At 50.0% G+C, this 18,486-nt stretch overlaps 2 protein-coding genes across 5 annotated transcripts; both read right to left on the bottom strand.

Annotated features, from left to right (window-relative positions):
- Positions 1-6,048: 6,048 nt before the first annotated feature.
- On the bottom strand, positions 6,049-7,961 carry LOC110074279 (uncharacterized). Its single transcript, XM_072981212.2, has 2 exons — positions 7,497-7,961; positions 6,049-7,048 (listed from the first exon to the last, which is right to left on the bottom strand). Exons 1-2 carry the CDS (start codon positions 7,801-7,803, stop codon positions 6,135-6,137), a joined length of 1,221 nt encoding a protein of 406 aa, XP_072837313.2. The 5' UTR covers positions 7,804-7,961; the 3' UTR covers positions 6,049-6,134.
- Positions 7,962-9,792: 1,831 nt separating this feature from the next.
- LOC144584477 (uncharacterized) lies at positions 9,793-17,575 on the bottom strand. Of its 4 annotated transcripts, none has more exons than XM_078380658.1 (2): positions 17,033-17,549; positions 9,793-11,584 (listed from the first exon to the last, which is right to left on the bottom strand). In XM_078380658.1, the coding sequence occupies exons 1-2, from the start codon at positions 17,178-17,180 to the stop codon at positions 11,211-11,213; spliced, it is 522 nt and encodes a 173-aa protein (XP_078236784.1). In that variant the 5' UTR covers positions 17,181-17,549; the 3' UTR covers positions 9,793-11,210. The 4 variants fall into 4 exon arrangements, 3 of the variants coding, with proteins under 3 accessions (XP_078236784.1, XP_078236785.1, XP_078236786.1); XM_078380659.1 differs by lacking the exon at positions 17,033-17,549 and adding an exon at positions 13,600-14,663; XR_013538742.1 differs by lacking the exon at positions 9,793-11,584 and adding an exon at positions 15,039-15,714 and having other exon boundaries at positions 17,033-17,575.
- Between the last annotated feature and the right edge of the window lie 911 nt (positions 17,576-18,486).

Here is an 18,486-nt window from a genome sequence, read left to right as displayed (position 1 = left end):
CAGGTCATCCTTAAGGTGCCACAACATTCTGGTCTGGTTTGGTTTTGTGTCAGGAAAAGGTCTCCAAAACCCTTCTGGTGTTTGGGACAGAGACGTGCCACGAGATGATGATGGTGGGACACCAGGCCAATGTTTAGGTGGGTGGGTGTGATTTCTCTGTAGGCATGAGAAGAGATGGAGCTGTGCCACGGAAATATGGTTAGAGAAATGGGAAGCGGGTCGCCTCACCCTCCCTTAGGCAAAGGGCAGGAAAAGGCCCCCTGTTTCGTGGCAACAATGGTGGCTGATGATGCCAACTTTGGAGCACTATGAATTCACCCTGGGTTTCCCCAGTCTTTTTTACAGGAGCTCTCCATGGTCCTGAACGTGTATATTTCCTCCAGAATACTGCACTGTATGTTCTGCCCTTTGGATAATTCATGTAAAGTGGCTCTCTGTGTTTTGTTCTCTGGATGGTTTGGACTTCAGTTCATAGAAACCCTAACAATTATTGCCAGCCATCAGAGATTCTGGGGGCTGGAGCCCCAAATAATTGGTGGGGGAGGGAGGTTGACATCCACTGTTCTAAGTGAGCAACAAAAATTTAAGTTATTGCAGACCAAGGCTTGGGTGCAAGGAGATTAGGGATATATAGCACTCAGTCCCACCCAGCAAGAGCACAGTGATTGGTGCTCAGCTTGCCTTCTACCCTTTTTGGAGACCCTTAAATCCAGTCCTTGTTCAAATCTGGATAAGTGCTTGTGTGTTTGCACATCTCTTTGGGGGGGGGGGACCCTTTTTCCTGTGACTGTGGAAATGCAATGCCTGGTCATAACAAGCTGCACAACAGGACTGGGTCACAGAGTTTTGGGGGGCATTGGGGTATAGACAGGAGAGAACCGGGGTAGTGGCAATCTGCTGAGTTGAGCACTCTGTTCTAATTCATCCTGAATTTACTTATTGATCCAGAGACAATGCACAGCCCTAAGCAGAATCTCAAAAGATACAGAGGCCCGGAAGTCTGTGACCTCAGTCTTTTACTCTCAAATTGACCTACCTGACAGGCTCCTTATGAAGATAATGAAGTGAAACCAACCACTCAATATATATCAGAGGGAGGAAGAAAGATATGGAGCTGAGCTCATTAGAAGAAAGGTGGGTTGTGCATATGACTGATGTACAAGTAGAGAAGTCCTTAAAACCCGGCCTACATAGAAGATCTACAGAAAGCAGGTAGATCAGCTTCGGCCATAGTTGGTCTATCTTGACCCCAGCAGAACCTCTTTCGGACAAATCACCCCACCAAGACCAGAGGCTGACCACATACACAACTTTTATTAACAAGTAGGTTCATACATTTATTGACATGCATTTAAAAAGCACTTGCACTAAAAACAGTTCCTTGCCTCTCACAAACATTTCTTTGGGCATGTTCTGGACTGGAAGGAGCTTGTTCAGAGTCTTCCTCCCCCTCCCTCACCCCCACCCCCACCCCCACCCCCCATGCTCTCATCCTGGATACGAATCAGTCCCAGGCTGTTTTAGACAGATAATCTGTGATCTCCATTTAAGAAAACCCTTCAAGTATCCCATAGAAGGGAGGAGAGTTCACCTTTCTGGTGCATTTCCCCCCCTGTTTCATTGAACTGTTGACCAGCCAATCCCAAAGAAGATCAAATACAGCAGGATGGATACGTCCCATCTCTCTTTCTTGTACAATTTCATCAATGGGGAGGTGGAGGGAGGCCTGGGAGCATCTCCGTGCTGTTCCAAATCATTAAAAATGTCCATGTGTTATACCATTAAAATGTTGGTCAAGTAGTCCATGTCATGAACACACACTCTTAAAAGCATCAACGAATACAGTGGACGGACTTCTACATCTGACCATCCAGCTATGGCCTTTTTGGATGGGACTCCATTCCTGGAATGCATCAACCCTACACTGTTAATACCGGTTTGATCCCACTTTAATGCTGATGGCTCCATCCTATAGAACCTTGGGGTTTATAGTCTGGACCTAGAATTCATTGCTAAAGAGTTCTCTTGTGCTTCTCCAAATTCCAGCAGATAATTCATTGTGTTTTCTCAAACTACCAACCCAAAGGTTCAGCAGGATGAAGGCATAGCAATTTAGTGGCATCAAACTACTATTAACTATGTAGGGTAGACATGCCACCTAACACGTCTTCCAGGTGGGTCAACCCTCCCGGCCATCACTGGTCTACCGAAGTATCCCTTACCGAGTCCATCTCTGAGCAATGGCTAGGAACATTTCGGTGGACCAGGGGCCCGATGGTTACTTCATCTTCCTCGTTTTCACCGCTTGCAGGATGGAAATACACCACCGGCAACTGAGGCGATGGAGGACGGTTCGCATGAGGATCCTCAACGCTATAGGGTGGTGGGTCCTCAGCATAGGGGGGAGGACTGTCAGGGAAAGACAGTCCCGGTGGAGGAGGAGGAGGCGGAGGGAAAAGGTCTTCGTAGTTGAACGAGTTTCTGTTGTTGAGCATGCCTCTAAGCCAGAGGGCTCTCTGCCGACGCTGCTGCCTGTCTTTGCAATGGCTGAGAATGAGGCAAAGGGTTACGCCAAGTAGTAACACTACAACACAGACAAGCGTAATCCAGCCTAGAAACAGAAAACACAGGATTTTTCATGCAAGCAAGCAAACAAACACAATCAACACCTCCTAACCCAGCATGCCACTGAGGATAAGGCCTTTAAAGCTAGCTAGCTAGATAGTTAGATAGTTAGATAGTTAGTTAGATAGAGAGAGAGAGAGAGAGAGAGAGAGAGAGAGAGAGAGAGAGAGAGAGGACTACAAATTCCATAACCCGTATTCCAGAATTCTACCTGCCTTCCTGACAACTACATTTTGGCTCACCTGGGAGAAAAAGGCCTCAACTGGAAGGCATGGAGGCTAAGCCAGGCTTTGCTCCACCCAAGCTTCCTGTTCCTGCCCCAGTGCAAGCTGGGAGCTTTCTTTCTAAACAGGAGCGTCAGGGTCCAAACCCTGCAAAGATTCAGGAGCGGCCTCAGGCAGCAGTTTGGCAAAGGGGCCCTCACCCTAGGAACCCATAGACGAATCTTTGGCCAGCATCAGGCCATGTGGTCTTGGATCAACGTGCCCCTTTCTAAGGCCCTCATCTTCTGCCGGACTACAGCTCTCATCCTCCCCAACCAACCTGCTCACTGGAAGGCCCCAGAGAGGGAGAGGTGGGCCAAGGACCCAACTCAATTGACCACAGCATCCCTAAAGTGATGAAGGCCATGCTTCAACTGAGAGAGCTTGGACCTCCCCCCCCCGGGTGGCCGAGCCATGTCACTTACTCTCAAAGGGTTGGTCTGTCGCCACGGGTGTGGGTCGCTGAGGGTGGGTGACACCAGCCGGGTTGGGAAGGGCGCGGCGGCACCGGCGCCAGTCCAGGCGGGCCTCTCCCCTTGAGCAGCAGAAAGGGAGGCGGCAATTCCCGCAACAGTACTTGGCCTCCGCCCTGTCGTGACGCTGCGGACACTGGAACGCCCCACCGGCCCGAGATGTTTCGCCGTACCTCCAGGCTCGGCAGAGTTCGCCCTCCTTCCCCCCGACAGAGGGGTTCCCCCCAGCCCAAAGCAAGGGGAGCCAGCAGAGGAGAACCTGCTGCCCGGCATGCATCTTCCTTCAGGCGGGAACCCCGTCCAGGAAGTGCCTCCCCCCTCTCCAAGGTTCACCCGATCCCTGGGTCTGAGTTACTGCAACATCCCCCTGTCCAGCCAGCACGACGTTCCTCTTCTCCCCGTCCATGCGAGTCTTTAAATCCCTCCAGACGTGCCTCTCCTTGATGAGACTGCTCCCACAAACCCGCCGCACCTGCCCCGGCCCTGATCCACCCACCTACAAAGCCCCCTCTCATTGCTAGCACCTTTCCTCCATCTGGGAAGGCACCATGGATCCAGTCCCTACTCGTGTTCCAATGGGGAGGCAGCCCGTTGACATACTTGGAAGGGAACCTCAGTGTTTCCGACCGGATTCTCCTACACAGAGGGAAAGTTCTACCGAGGAGCCTTAGCCTTCCTCTTTCCTGGAAAGCCCGTATTCCCCACCCAAACATTCTGGAAGATATGCAGCCATGAATAAGTACTCGATTGGAGTTTGCAACCCACTGTTTTAATCCTTTCTCCACACAACAGGAATCAGCGCTCTCGCCAATGTTTGTTTTTTGCAGAAGCAGTGTGGTATAGCAGTTAGAGTATCAGACAAAAGTTCGGGGAACTGAACTCAAACTCCCATCAGGCCACAAAGATTACTGAGTGTCCTTAGACCAATCCCAGACGCTCATCTTGATCTGCCTTGCTGAGTTGTTACGAAGGCGTGGTGGAGAGGCAGGCGGCCATGCACGCCGACTTGAGCTCCTAAGGGGGGAAAGGTTGGAGCGTAAACCTAGCAAATAGAGAAGGGAGCATCAGCTGTTTGTTGACTGTTGTAGGCAGGCAGCAGAGAAGTGAGAAGCGTGGTCCCTCCAGATGAAGTTACATTCCAGATGCCATGAACATCTGGAGGGCCATAGGGTCTCCCTTCTCCATTTCCATTCCTTATCAGCACATGGATGGCTCCCCGTCTAACAATTCCAAGCACCAATAAAATCTAAAAGGCACCGAGCAGCTTGCTCTCCCGTGTTTCCTTTCCATGGACGGATGTGAGAAACCATGGAAGAACAGATGGAAGCACTCGGGAGAGCTACAACGGGAAGAAATTATTCTCTGGATCCCAATAAAAAGGCTCCTTTGGGAACATCCAGTGGTGGTTTATCTACAGACGAAGTTTGTGGCTTTGGATGCTGGCTCTTTAAGTGCCTCGGTGCTTTCTTTAAACCGTCTTGTAATGCTGAACCCACCAAGTATTCTTGGCTTTGCAAAGGCTGTAGCTAATAAATGGGGAAATCACTCGGGGTCTCAATCAAAAACAAGTTTCTAAGGCATTGGATACTCACAAGGATTTTATTCGTATAGGGCTTTAGATGGCTACTTTTCCTTTCCTTGTTTGTGATTAATAGAAAACCTGTATTGGAAACAAAAAAAGGCTCTGAATCTAGAAACACAGACATTATACAAACCCCTTGGTGTGGGCAAACAGAAGAAGAATAGGCAAAAGTATGAGCCCACAAAAATAATTCATTCTGTTCTCTTGTATCTTACTAATCTAAGATCCACTGCATGGTGTTGTTGTGTGCTGACAAGCTGGAACCGACTTATAGCAACCCTAATGGGGCTTGCATCTCTGGTGTACCAGTTAGAACGACAGCCCATAATCTTCTGAGGTGTGTCTCCCTTGAACACTAGCAGATTTGGCCAGTCAAGGGCTCTAAGCCAGCACTACCTAATAACTAACGGTTGTTGTGTGACAGGAGGGAAGACAGGCATGAATTCCGAAGCAAAGTCACTGGAAGACAGATTGTGCCTAAATGCAACTAACAGACGTATCCATAAAAAAGTAGGTGGGATACAGGAAACGGGGATAAATCTAGGCCCTAGATTGCCTCCTACCTACTACATTAGGCAATCTGAAGAAGAGGCCAGAGAACAGCCAGAAGTTGGGGATTTTTTTAATTAATAACAAGACATACACATTTAAAAACAAGGGTCTGCATTAAAAACAGCTCCTTGCCTCCCAGAAGCAGTCATTCCCGCAAACAGGTCTCGTTGCTTTCTTGTTTTGCAGATCTAGTTGCTTTTCTATTTCGCCTCTTTGAGGTTAACGAGAACCCAAAAAGAGTCGTTCCGTTTTCGTATTGAAAAGAGCCATGGGTGACGGACGTCGCAAATCTCCTGCATGGGAGTGAAGCAGCCCCGGTTTTTTGCCAAACAGAGATCAAGGTCTAACAGGAAGAGGCCCACAAATGAACCACAAATAAAAGGTCCCAGAGCATCTCTCCGGGAAGAGAACGATCAAGGTGCCGTAGAAGCTAGTGGAAATATTTAGAACAAGCCCACCACGGAGGCTGTTTCTTCATTTATGTTAATGGGGGTGTTGGGGAAAGAGGTGTGTGTGGGGGTGTGGGTGTGTGGGTGTGGGTGTTTAAAAAAAATTAAATAGGGTTGGTTCATTTGCTGGATCATAAAAGCAAGCCATGAAGATCTTGCATGGGAAATCCAGTCTCAGCCATATAAGGGGTCACATCAGTAGTTTTTCTTCTCCAGGTGTAGCTGGTGTGCGGATGGGTTCTGTTTTCAAAATGAGCCCTGGAGCACGATCTGGGGAAGGTCTGGGTTCCAGAGCATGGTCTGGGGAAGGTCTGGGTTCCAGAGCATGGTCTGGAGAAGGTCTGGGTTCCAGAGCATGGTCTGGAGAAGGTCTGGGTTCCAGAGCATGGCCCGGGGAAGGTCTGGGTTCCAGAGCATGGTCTGGGGAAGCTCTGGGTTCTAGAGCATGGTCTGGGGAAGGTCTGGGTTCCAGAGCATGGCCCGGGGAAGGTCTGGGTTTCAGAGCATGGCCCGGGGAAGGTCTGGGTTCCAGAGCATGGCCTGGGGAAGGTCTGGGTTCCAGAGCATGGTCTGGGGAAAGTCTGGGTTCCAGAGCATGGTCTTTGGAAGGTCTGGGTTCCAGAGCATGGCCTGGGGAAGGTCTGGGTTCCAGAGCATGGCCTGGGGAAGGTCTGGGTTCCAGAGCATGGTCTGGGGAAGGTCTGGGCTCCAGAATGTGGTCTGGGAGAGACCTGAGCTTCAAAGCATGGCCAGGAATTGCTCTGGATCCCACAGACCCCCCGATGGCTTTGTCCTCTGGGTTTTCAGCACCTACAGAAAGAAGGTGGATGACCGGGGGTCCCTCCAGGTTCTCCTCAAGATCATCAGCACTAACGCCGCGGTGCGTCAGATTTCCGATGTAGGGGGTCATGATGAGAGGAAGTGGAATCAGGAGAGAAGGGAGGTCTTCCATTTGGGGCGTCGAGTCGGGGCTCTCGCTCAGAAAGACGTGGCTGCAGCAGCGGGCTCTCCGTCGGCCCCAGTACCTCTCCTTGCAGTGCCAGGCAACAAGGCCGAGGGTGATGCTCACCAGGATGGCGATGAACGAGCAGAAGGCCGCCCAGTCTGGAAATCACAAAAAAACAGAAGAGGGCCTCCAGTTGGCAGGTGTCTGAGGCCCCTCCCTGGCATCCCATTTCCTTCACCCCTTCCTTCATGAGCACCAGAATCCCTTCGCCCTTCAGCAGGGCGAGCCAAAGATAGCCATCCAAACTGGGTTTTGTAAAATCAGACCCCTGTATCCGTGGGGGGGGGGTTCAGTTCCAAACTCCTCCCGCCCCATGGATGCTGAACAATGTGTGTCATAGCAAACACTGTTTTAATGCCAAACGCTATACGTGGCCCATTCTCCGGCTCTGCTAATGACCAGTTCTGGTAACTTTGTCTTTAGAAATACATATTTCTAGGAGTTTTCTCCTAGAATATGTTCAGGGTGTGGATAAGGGAATCAGCGGGTACTGATCCTGCAGATAAAGAGGTCCTATGTCAGACTCTACCAAAAGTAGGGACTTACCAGGAACTGGCTTGTCATTGGCCGGCACGGTGGTTCCGGGCGGGGTGGCGAAGCTGGCTTGGAGGAGGGCAACCCGGGGGCACCGTTGATGCTGGAGAGGAGACCCCTCCCTTGAACCGCCATTGGGAGGGTGACAAGGCTCCCTGCAGCCCTGGGCATCCTCCCTGTTGGGCTCCTTCGGGCACCGGCTCCAGGAGAGGGAGGGGTCCTCTCTGAGTGGGCAGTAGCATCCATCGCCCACCCTTGCGGTCCAGCCAGCAGCCAGCAGCTGGGGGAGCAGTAGAGCACACAGCACAGTTGTGTGCATTCCAACCCTCGGAAGTAAAAAACAAAAAACACAAAACCACACCTCCTTCTCCCAAAATGTCCCTAAACAACCTGATGGTCCCACGTCCGTCTGACATCCTGAGTCTCTCCTCAGCCTTTATGGCAGCCGACAGGCTCAACACCTCTCAGCTGACTCGGCTCTGATCCAGGCCCGCCAGCACTTCTCCGTTTGCCCTCCAGTGCTAGGAAATGACCCAAAGCGCCTCCACCTGAGGAACCTACCAGGGCTCCCTCTCCAGGGCCCCGATTCCTCCTGGCCAAGAGCCTCCCAATTTCTACGTGGAAGGAAACCTCCTCTTTTCAACGGGACTGCACCTTAGTAAGATGCCCATCCTCTTTGAGTCTACTTGGACCTGAAGTCTGTCGGAATTTCACACGGTTTCTCTTGGCTTAAGAAGCCAGGGTGCATTTCCTCTGTCGCAGTTCTATTTTGGGTTCAAAGGTTTTAGCCCACGTGGGCAGGCACCGAAGAAGCATCCACAAACGCATGTCACGGAATAACAGCATATACTAATGGAATAGGAAGATACGGGGGGTTTCTCAGTTGTCACCATCCTTGGGCAGAGAGCGCCCAAGTACCGTAAACTGCCTACCGACCTACCATTTAAAATACACATTTCTTAAAATGTTTACTTTAGCAATAAACAATTATAGGACAAATGCCAGACAGCAAAGAAAAATCGCTAACCACAAAAAACATAAACTCAGTTTTAGATCAGAACTCATAATACATTAAAGAGATATTCATTAATGTAGTCCTACTTTATTAAAACATGAAGCAGTTAAATTTAGCATGAGTCACGATAAAGTTGAGTGTTGAGTAATGATCGAGAGGCGCTGTTCCTTCGGAATCCTAGAATCCGGGCGTTGGAAGGCCATCGAGTCGCAACCTCCTGTTCAGTGCAGGAATCCTAATCAAAGCAGATCGGACAATAGGGTGGTCCAATTTTCTCCTGACTGCCTCCAGCATTGGAGCGCTCAACACCTGCAAGGTTCTATCGTCGTACTGCTCTAACAGTTAAGAAGTTTTTTCTCCCTGATATTCAGCCTAAATCTGGCTTCTTGTTGCTTGCGCCCATTATGATGTGTCCTGCACTCTGGGATGGGGTGGTTCGCCCTCACTGGGGCCTGTGGGGCAGAAGGCACAGCACTCAGCGGTGGGGGAAAAGCTGTGGCAACCATCAAATGGACCTAGCAGCAGGCAAGCAAAGAGCCATACCTAGCTACACCCAGGGGTCTTCTGCTGCTCGTAAAGATATTAGCAGATAGACAGGCCTGAGAGGGCCCTAAGGTGGTGCACAGCTTCAGTGGCATTCCATCCAGAATATGGAACCATGAACTCCAATAAAAGTTTGTGTAATGAGGAACGTGGAGGAGAGATTGAATGAAAACTGCCACGGTGTTTCTTAGGAGTTGTAATTCTTTGGGAGGCGCCTTCTATGGAACATAATGGACAGCCAAACTACAACTCCCAGAAAGGCTACAACAGTTTTCTTCCCGCCCCCCCCGCTTTCTTTCACAAATCCCAATAGGAAGAATAGATCGGGAAAGCCGACAGTGCAGGTAATTAAAATCCCTTCTCTATGGGTGCAAAGCCCCCAGGAGGGCAAGCTTCAGTTTTTGGGCTGCTATTCCCAGAATTCTTGGAGAATTTGTAGGCCAAACATGCAAAAGATATTCACAGCAGTTATTCTTCTCTTTAGATGTGCTTTTCTGTAACCCCGCCTGATTCTTCTCGATATGCTTCACGTTCGGCACTCAAGTTGCAATGTATGCCTCTTTGAGAATGGCTGTTCTCTGTGTGTTTTATTTAAATTTGATTGACTGTTGTGTTATGGTTGTAAATCTCCCCCCGCCCCCAGAATAATGCATTGCAGTAATGGGGTGGTACTGTATATAAATCAAATCAAATCCATCAATCCAGTTCTGATCTCAAGCGGAACAAACCCCAGAAGGAAAACCAAATGCCCACTTTTTATTGTCTTTATTAACAAACCGTGCATGGATAAACACAACAATGATCTATGTTGAAAAACAACTTCAAGCATCACAACGAGCAGGTCCTTTGGGGAGGGTGTCTTGATGCCCGCCTCGCTCACCTCTTCAGCGCAATGCACAGAAACATGTTAAAAGCCTGACTACAGAAGGCAGAAAACCGATTCTCCTCCAAACATGGCCCTACTTTATTCCAACATGAAATGAAGTTTCAGGAGGAACAGCCCTCGCTGTCCACTAGTAAACTAGCCCAGAATAAAGGAGAAGAAAATGTTTTAAGAACAAAGGTTCCAGCAGAATAAAGATAACCTGTGCATTTTCTACACTGCTGTGTTGCATACTGTAAACCAGAGGTTCCCCACCTTGGGCCTCCAGATGTTCTTGGACTAAAACTCCCTGGAGCCTTCACCCCGGCTGTGCTGACCAGGACTTCTGGGAGTTGTGGTCCAAGAACATCTGGAGACCTAAGGTTGGAAGCCACGGTGGTAGATAGATATGCACTCCACTTTTCCTGCAACGTTGGCAGTGTTAAGACAAGCTCCAAATGTCATTGGTCCAAGGGTGGATTCCCAGATCTGGTGAGACAGAACTAGTTCTCCCCATCGCAGGAATGGCCACAGCTTTATCCTCTACCGGCATTTTAGATGCCGCTTGAATCATCCTACACACATCCAATGAGGCTACTTGCTTCGGGACGCAGAGCTGGAAAAGCGCTCCTTAGCATCACGAGGAAAAACAGAGCGATGCTCCCTGTCGCCCTTTTCTGCTTCAATGAGCCTCCAGCAGCCATTCTGCTCCAGCTCCAATGAGCCGTTGCCGTCAAAGACAGCAGTGAGGAATGCTGGGAGTTGAAGTCCAACCGTGCCTGGAGGGTCACATGTTGTTCTCCCCTTCCCCCCCTTGAAGCAGCCCCTGACTTTAAAATATGGAAAATATTCCATAAGTCAAACTGGTTGATATACTGTCTCCCTCTGACATCTACTGGGAAAGGGTCAAGGAGGAGAAAGCTATCTGAAAAGACACAAAAGCGTTATTAACCGTTGGTGGGCACACCATTTCTCTCAAGCAAGAACTCACTGACCATTAACTATTGAGCATTAACTGTTTCAGAGGGGGATCCAGGATGCTGACCCATAAGACCATCGGCCTAACTTAAGGCGATTTCCAGGCTAGGCAAAGAATCAGGTCCGTTCCTGCAGCCCTGTTAGCGGGGCTGATAGTATGCACGTTGAGTATCGAAAATGTTTTAATGCCCTCTGAAGAGAGTGGATGCAGATCCTTCAACCTGAACAAGAACGATTCCTTTCCCAAATCCTAGAAGCAGCCATGGTGGTCTAGCTAGCGTGGGATTGTCTTCCTCCAGGTCCAACACGTCTCTGCTCGCTTCCTACATCACTGCTCTGCAGATTGTTCCGTTTCCAAGCCGGGCGGCCCAGCACGGCGTGGGACGTTCCGGTGCACCAGAGGCCCAGGGGTTGCCTCGTCATCCGAGGTCTCCGCCTGCGTCCGGTGAACCTGCACGATGGGTGAGGGAGGGGGCTGGTCCGTGTCGCCCCGGGGACCCTCGGCCGCTGGAGAGGGGAAGGGCTCTGGAGAGCTTGGGGCTTGTGCAGAAGGCTCAGACTCCTCCAGCTGGATCCACTGCACGTACGGAGACCCAGCCAGGGGAGGGTGGGACCTCGACCAGCGAAAGGTGCAGCAGCAGACGACGGTGGAAAGGCACAGGGAGGCCACCAGCATGGCACAAGTCAGAACAGCAGCCCATTCTAGAAACAGAGGAAAAGCCAGTTAGCACAGTAGGGACCCCCCCCCCCCCCTTATCCACAAGATCAGGATCCATAGATTCACTTATCCATGGTCTGAAAATATTAAAAATATTTTTAAAAACCCAATATATTTCTGTTTTTAACGATGTGGTTACCAGAACTGGCCACCCGAGGGAACCAGAGACCATGTTATGTACAGCATTCACTATTAAAATAGAATGTCTGCATTTTTTTTCAGCATCAGTGGGGGGCTTGGAAGCCATCCCCCCCAGATAAAAGAGTCCTAAGGCGATAGGAAATCCATCTCTCCCCATCGGTTTCTCCTAATTTTCTTTCATGATGTGTCCAGACAAGCCTCCCCCCTCAGAATCTGCACCTGCATGAAACCAGGCCTAGCTCTGCCATGAAGCAGAGGGAGACAGGCATCGGATGACCTAGGAAGGCAGTAAATCTTTTTTTTTTTTTTTTTAGTTTGCTATTGTTGCTTTTTTAAAATCGGTGATGCACAGATTTGTTGCCACACAGGCCAAGAGGAATAGACCTGCTTTAGACCCCAAGGCACCTTCCCTTGGGGGGGGGGAGAGGGTTTTTTGCTGCACTGCCTCAGGCCGCAGAATCTCTTGGGCTACACCTGGATGGGACAGAACCCTTTCACACCTACACACCTCCAGGGTTTAAGCCACCATGAAGAGTTTAACCCTCCCTCCCACTCTAACAGGGTAATAATGGCATTTAAGTCTCTTGCACTGCAATGCACTATGGACTAGAAACTTTATACCTTACTCATTCTATTTGAAGATTTTTTTTTAAAAAAAATCCATGTATACTGTTAAAACAAATGGTAGCATGGCTGCTCAATTAAAGGCCCCGGACTCCTGTCCCAGAATTTCTCCTGCCTTTCAGAAGGACTGGCACAGCTGAGCAGCCCGACGCCTGCCTCGCTCGATGTCACAAACAGGACGCTCCTTCTGACTATGGGTGTGAATATGGAGGCCTGCATTTTAAAAAATGGCTGGAGCTGGTGTTAAATAACATGTTTTTTTAAAAAAAAATACAAAAAGAAAATTGCAAATAATAAAATTAAAACTAAAATACAAACTCAATGGGGACAACACACAATACACAATAAACTTTTCCCACTTGTGTCACCTTCACCTTTGGGACTAGCCAACCCATAATATCCATTTGCACCCCTTTTTACCCCATTCCTCTCCAAAAATGCATGGGTTCTTCTGCTGGCCTATAGCCTTTCCCTTTCAAAAAGACATACTCCAAGTATAAATGCCATTACATCTTTGCAATTGTTAGATTTTACCGTTCTTCTCCTTCTTTTGATTGCACAGGTTAACTTATTGTTCATTGCTAAACTCCACATTTCTTCCTCCCCATCTTCAAGACTGATTTGTTTGTTGCTGTTCCAGTTCTTTGCAAATATTAATCTTGCTCCCTGGATCCATGATAACAACCAACTCTTTCTGGCCTTCCCCCCCCCCCCAATGATCCTTCTTAATTATGTTCAGGAGGCTAATCATTGGCAATATCTGAATCCACGAGTTTTGCTGATTTCCTTAAAAACAAGTGCCCATGGTTTCTTTCTTAAATACTGTTTTTTTTAAAAAAAAATTAAAGTGGTAAGTCACGAGCAGAGCACAGGATCTTAGAAACTGACAGAGTGGATTTAAGAAATGAGCCCAAGGGTCGACTCTTAGATGCAGTTTTCTCCCCCATTTCAGGCTGGAGGAGGGAAAGCCAGGCAGGGGCCCGATCCCTCAGTCATCCCAAGGGCAGCTAAAACTGTGGGTGCTTTCGCTTGGAGGGGGGTCAACACCCCAGGAGACCCCACCCAACAGTCGAACAGGAGATTTGGCAGGAGAAACTGAAGAGGGGGGGACCCCAAAAGGAGAGCCAGAGAGAGGTTCCCAGGCTCCTAAGTGGAAGATGAGGAGCCAGGATTCACCCCCAAGAGGCTCAGAAGCTGAGCAACTGCGGTAAGAAAGGAGTGTGGGCTCGCTTACTGTGGTACCGAGGTGAAGGCTCCGTAGTTGGCATGGCATCAGTGGGGCGCTGCCAGTCTGGATACAGGGGCCCCTCCGTGGCCACAGAATCATCTCCTGGAGTCCAGAGCATCACAAGTAAGGGGCACAGCCACGCGCCGGCCATGGCACCCACCCCTTGAGGAGGTTTCAATCAGAGTGAGATCTTTTCAGCCTGGCTTGGCTATCACTAGCCCAACTCCAGGCTCCTGGTTTGCTAATTAAAGCTCCCTTAATTAGCCAAGCCAATGGCAACCCCTTCCTCTCCCAGTTTGTTCCTCCACTGAACTCTCTCTCTCTGGAGAGACAGGGGGACACAATCCGACCCAGCTGGCTTGGTCCCGATCCGCACCCTGCCATTCATTCCTACCCACACCCAAAATGGCCCAACATCGTCTCCACCTGGAAGGTTGAAAGAGGCTCCGGTGGGGGTCCAGATTCATGCCGGCTAAGCCCTCGTCTGGGTCTGCTTCTGAGTCATCTGGGAGTTTTAAGCAGGGCCTGTGGCTTAAAAGGAAATGTATCCCTGTCTGCTAGGATGCAGGTGCTACACAGACCTTGGAAGCCCCACTTTCTTGAACTGCCCCCCGCTGTACCTGAGCACAGGAGCGACAGCCTGGGAGAGCTTTTGCAAAATAAAACTTCTTCATCTTCAAAATGCCATCAGACTCTCCGTTGTTTTTGCTGCACCGTTCCTTCCTTGGGGGGGGGGGGAAACCTTCTCGGACTACATTTCCTAGAAATCCTCGCTACCCTGAGCCACGCGGGCTGGAGAGTCTGTAAAGACTAGTCTTTTAAAAAGTCACTTTTCCAAGTTCTGACCTACCGAGCTCTTTCAAGACCGTTTTTAGGACCCAATGCCTGTCAGTCTACTCAGGAGCCAGTCTTTCTCCGTTCCACAAAGCTGAAGGCCAAGGCAAGGTTCGTATTCACGAAGCATTGAGAAAATTCCTAATGCTACTTTTCCTTTAATAATGGCAACTGTTAGATATGGGAGGGAGCAAAGGGGCTGCAACTTGAAATTCCTTTTGTCAGAATTAAAGGATCTTTTCCGACCTCATCGGTCACTGGACGGGAACTAGACCTCCCAAGCTGCAGAAGGGCGGGTGCAAAATATGCCATAGTGCTATTTGCTTCTGTTTTTTTTTGTTCCCCCCTCCCATTAAAAAAAAAAAACAGGAATAGCCCTTCACATTTTTATTTGCAGAAATGGGAGCGGGGTGGGGGGAATTGCAGCCACAGTTGCACTCCTTGGATAAACACGAAGATTCCAGGTTTCCCAGGAATGGGTGCAGAGATATTTTTTTAACAAAAGGACAGCCTTTCCAGTTGGAGAACACTTGTGAAAGAGGGCCTTTATGGACCTCGATTTCCAGTAGACCGGGGTTCGGAAATGGACCGGCAGCATCAACAAGACCAGGTAGATTCCACTGTTTTTTTTATTAAAGGCTTGAGATACACATTTATAAGCATAAAATGGACAGGGAACTGCAAAACAAGGGCACTCAGCCACCAGAGAAGGAAGGCGTTCATTCACGAAGCGTGACTTCCCGCGGTCTTCCTGGCTTCTTTGAGCGAGGGCGACGGCTGCCGTACAGTTCGGATTTTAAAAGCCTAAGGATAGGATGCCCAGCATCCTCCTCCATGAGACGACACAGTCAGTCGTGATAACCTACACAGTCTTAAAAGCACTGTCCAACACAAGCCCAGTTTACTCCCTGGAACCTAAAAGCCAAACCAGGCCAAGACAGGGTCGCGTTCTGCTGGGCCTAACAAGTCTCTTCTGCCGGCCTCCCTCAGTGCGGCAGGGGCAGATCCGTTTCCCCACTGGGCTGTGAAAGGAGGCGAGAAAGACCTCGGTGCACCAGGGGCCTGAGGGGCGCCCCGTCTTCCACGCTCTCGGCATACGCCCGATGGAACTGCACCACAGGCGACGGAGGGGGAGCCTCCGGATGGCCTCGAGGGTCCCCAACCGAACTGGAGAGCTGAGAAGAGGCCGCCGAGGTGGGGGACTCCAAGGGATGCTCGAGGTCTTCCATGGGAATGCACTCCACGCTCGAAGGCTGCCGGGGAGACGGAGGTCTTGAGGGATAAAAGCTGCAACAGCACAGGAGCAGACAGCCGGCAAGGGAAACGCATAACACGGTCAGAGCGGCCACCCATCCTGCAAATGGGGGGGAAAAAGCCCGTCTGGAGTGCCGGCAGGGACCGCCTCTCCCCCTCCTGCATCCTCACCTGTTTCTTCCACTTTCTCTTCACGGAAGCCACCCTAACCCGCCTTCCCTTCCCTTTGTGCCAACTTGCCCCCCCCCTGTGATGAGATGGGTTTTTAAGGTAAAATCTTTTAAAGGCATATGGGTTTTGTAATTATGAAGTGAGCCAGAGAGGTTCCATTTTGGTTTCTTTGTATATAATATCTGTGCTATGCTGACAAGTTGTTTTCTAGGCAAACAGTCCTGTTACATCACATGAATTCTTTCTCATACACACCAGATGTTATTTGGGTTTACTGTGGTTTATCAAAGAGTCACAACAATTCCCATCTAATCGCACCGAGTCCTTTTTCTCAGGCCTTCAGAATAACATGCTCTCTGCTCTTCCACGGACTGCAGCAGGCCGCGCGAGCTACGGATGCTCGGCGGTCGGCAGACATAGAGGCCGCGTTAAATCGGTTACTCTTTATTGTGCCACAAAATGCTCGGTTGATTTAGGACGGCTTAGGAAACTGCAGGAATCACCTCCCCCCACCCCCGCCAGCCACTGTGAGCAGAACACTAGCCCACATGCCCCGTGAAAGCCTACGGCGGCCCCCACACCAAACAAGCCCTCCAAAAACCCCTGGGTGTTCTATGGTGGGGCAACAGAGAACTTGGGCCTCCCATTTTAAACTCATTTATCTCCATGTGCAAAGACAGACCCCCCCTCCCCGGTTTGGCATGAGTGGCATGAGCAGGCCACCCTACTGTGAAGCCCAGCAGATGGGCATTCACGTGACCCCCCTCCAAGGAGGCTTGTAGGATGAGAAGCCAGGGCGTCTCTCCTCGGATCAATGGGGGGGCACAGCCCCAGCCTGCCCCACTGCTGGGGGCTTCTTTACTGGAAGCCAGGGTTCAACCTCCTCCTCCCCGCCTGGCCGGCTTCTCTCTGTGCATGTGTGAATTCATGCAGGCAAGCAGGCTTGCCAGCTCAGGTATGAAGGCATCCTTCGGTCCCCAGGGATGCCCTGTCGCCTGCCACTCACAGGGGATGTGCCCCCCTCCCCATCCTACCAGCCAAGGATGTGCTGCCCGGACCGGAATAAGGGGAGACCCAGGAAAGCACAAAAGCGGCCTCCTTGCATGCAGCCCAAAACCACCCAAAGATGCATCTCTTCCAAAAACAGCCTCGGGGTGACAGCTGAGGCCGTTTTCCTTACGGTAGGGGATGGGCGAGTGCTGGTGGTTTCCTAGGCTGTCGGTGGGGTTCAGCCACTCTCGGTCCGTTGGCCCACGGCTCTCCAGGCAGGCGTCTCCTTCGGCCCACAGCAGGACTACTAGGCCACACAGCCAAGCTCTCTCCACCATGGCACCTGCTCTTTCCAAGCGGACTCCCCGACTTGGCCAGGTGGGAGGACTTTCCTGCTTCGAAACCAGCTGAACCGGGGCCCCTTCACCGAACTCAGTGTGGCCAAGTCCTTACACACCCAGGAACCCAGGTCTTGTGTGACTTTGTTGTTGTTGTTGTTGTTCCGCCAGCAGAATGACCCCCGTGAGGCCCAGAAATGCAATCGTCCATCGCTGGTTTGGCCTTAGATCTATTTGTACCTTTTCCCTCCTCTCCTTCCCAGGAGGGACCAAAACACCTCCACCTGGAAAGCTAAAAAGGACCTTCTCTGTGGCCCCAATCCAGGCTCACAAGCACCCTCCCTCGTTTACCTAGAAGTCAAGCTGGCTGTTTTTTTTTTAAATGCCATTTATATCTCAGAAATCATCTGCTCCTAGAGCTTTTTGAAGGACTCTATTATGGGTTTACTTGAATCAAATCAAATGCAAGTTTTTATGCCTCTTTTTTTATGCCTCAGACTGCATAGCTGTGAAAGAGGAGTGTGAAAATCCTTTTTCTAAGGAGGACTTGGGGTTCCTCTGTGTTGGACTACAACTCCCATAATCCCTAGCCAGCATAAATGGTCTCTGACACTATGTGGAAGGCCAAAAGAATAAGGAAATCCATGTTGCTTGTACTGAATCTCTTTAGCTTTGAGAAAAGTTGAATGTATTTCAGTCACCGGAAAGCCAGGTTCTGCACAGAACCCAAGATTTCATTCAGACACCATATATTCACAACACCTAAAAGTGGTCTGTTCCGGTCCAGACAGATCCAGAGTGAACAACTCTGACTGAGTCCAAAAATCTGGCTGAGACTCAGAACTCTGGTGTTTAGGGCCTCTCAATTAAATAGCTGAACATGACTGTAATGTTTCTTCCCTTTTGTGAGCCTGATCGCCCACGCCATGGAGATCAGAGCTCTCAGGCAGCGGAGAAACAGTGTCATCCCCAGCAATTTTTAAATGGAAATATGGAAAAGTACTTCCCGCGCAAGAAAATGATGCTCACAGTTTTGCAACAAAGATTTTCTAACCATATATGGAGCAAGACATGCCCAACATTCAAGCTGGATTCAGAAAAGAGGCACTAGAGACCATATTGCAAATATCCATTGACTGCTAGGGTGTATCAAGGAAGTTCAGAGGACAAACACACTCAGCTTTAGGTTTTATTCTGCTGTGAAGGAAGCATGAGGAAAGAAGCAAATGATGAAGTCATATGACTCCTTTTCCATCCCCTCTAAAAAGGAATCATGAAAAATAGGTATACATGTAATTGACCCTCT

The sequence above is a fragment of the Pogona vitticeps genome, chromosome 11 (genome assembly GCF_051106095.1).
Source record: "Pogona vitticeps strain Pit_001003342236 chromosome 11, PviZW2.1, whole genome shotgun sequence".
NCBI lineage: Eukaryota > Metazoa > Chordata > Lepidosauria > Squamata > Agamidae > Pogona > Pogona vitticeps.
The sequence above is the reverse complement of the archived record's forward strand: the minus strand, read 5'-3'. Positions and strand labels throughout refer to the sequence as shown.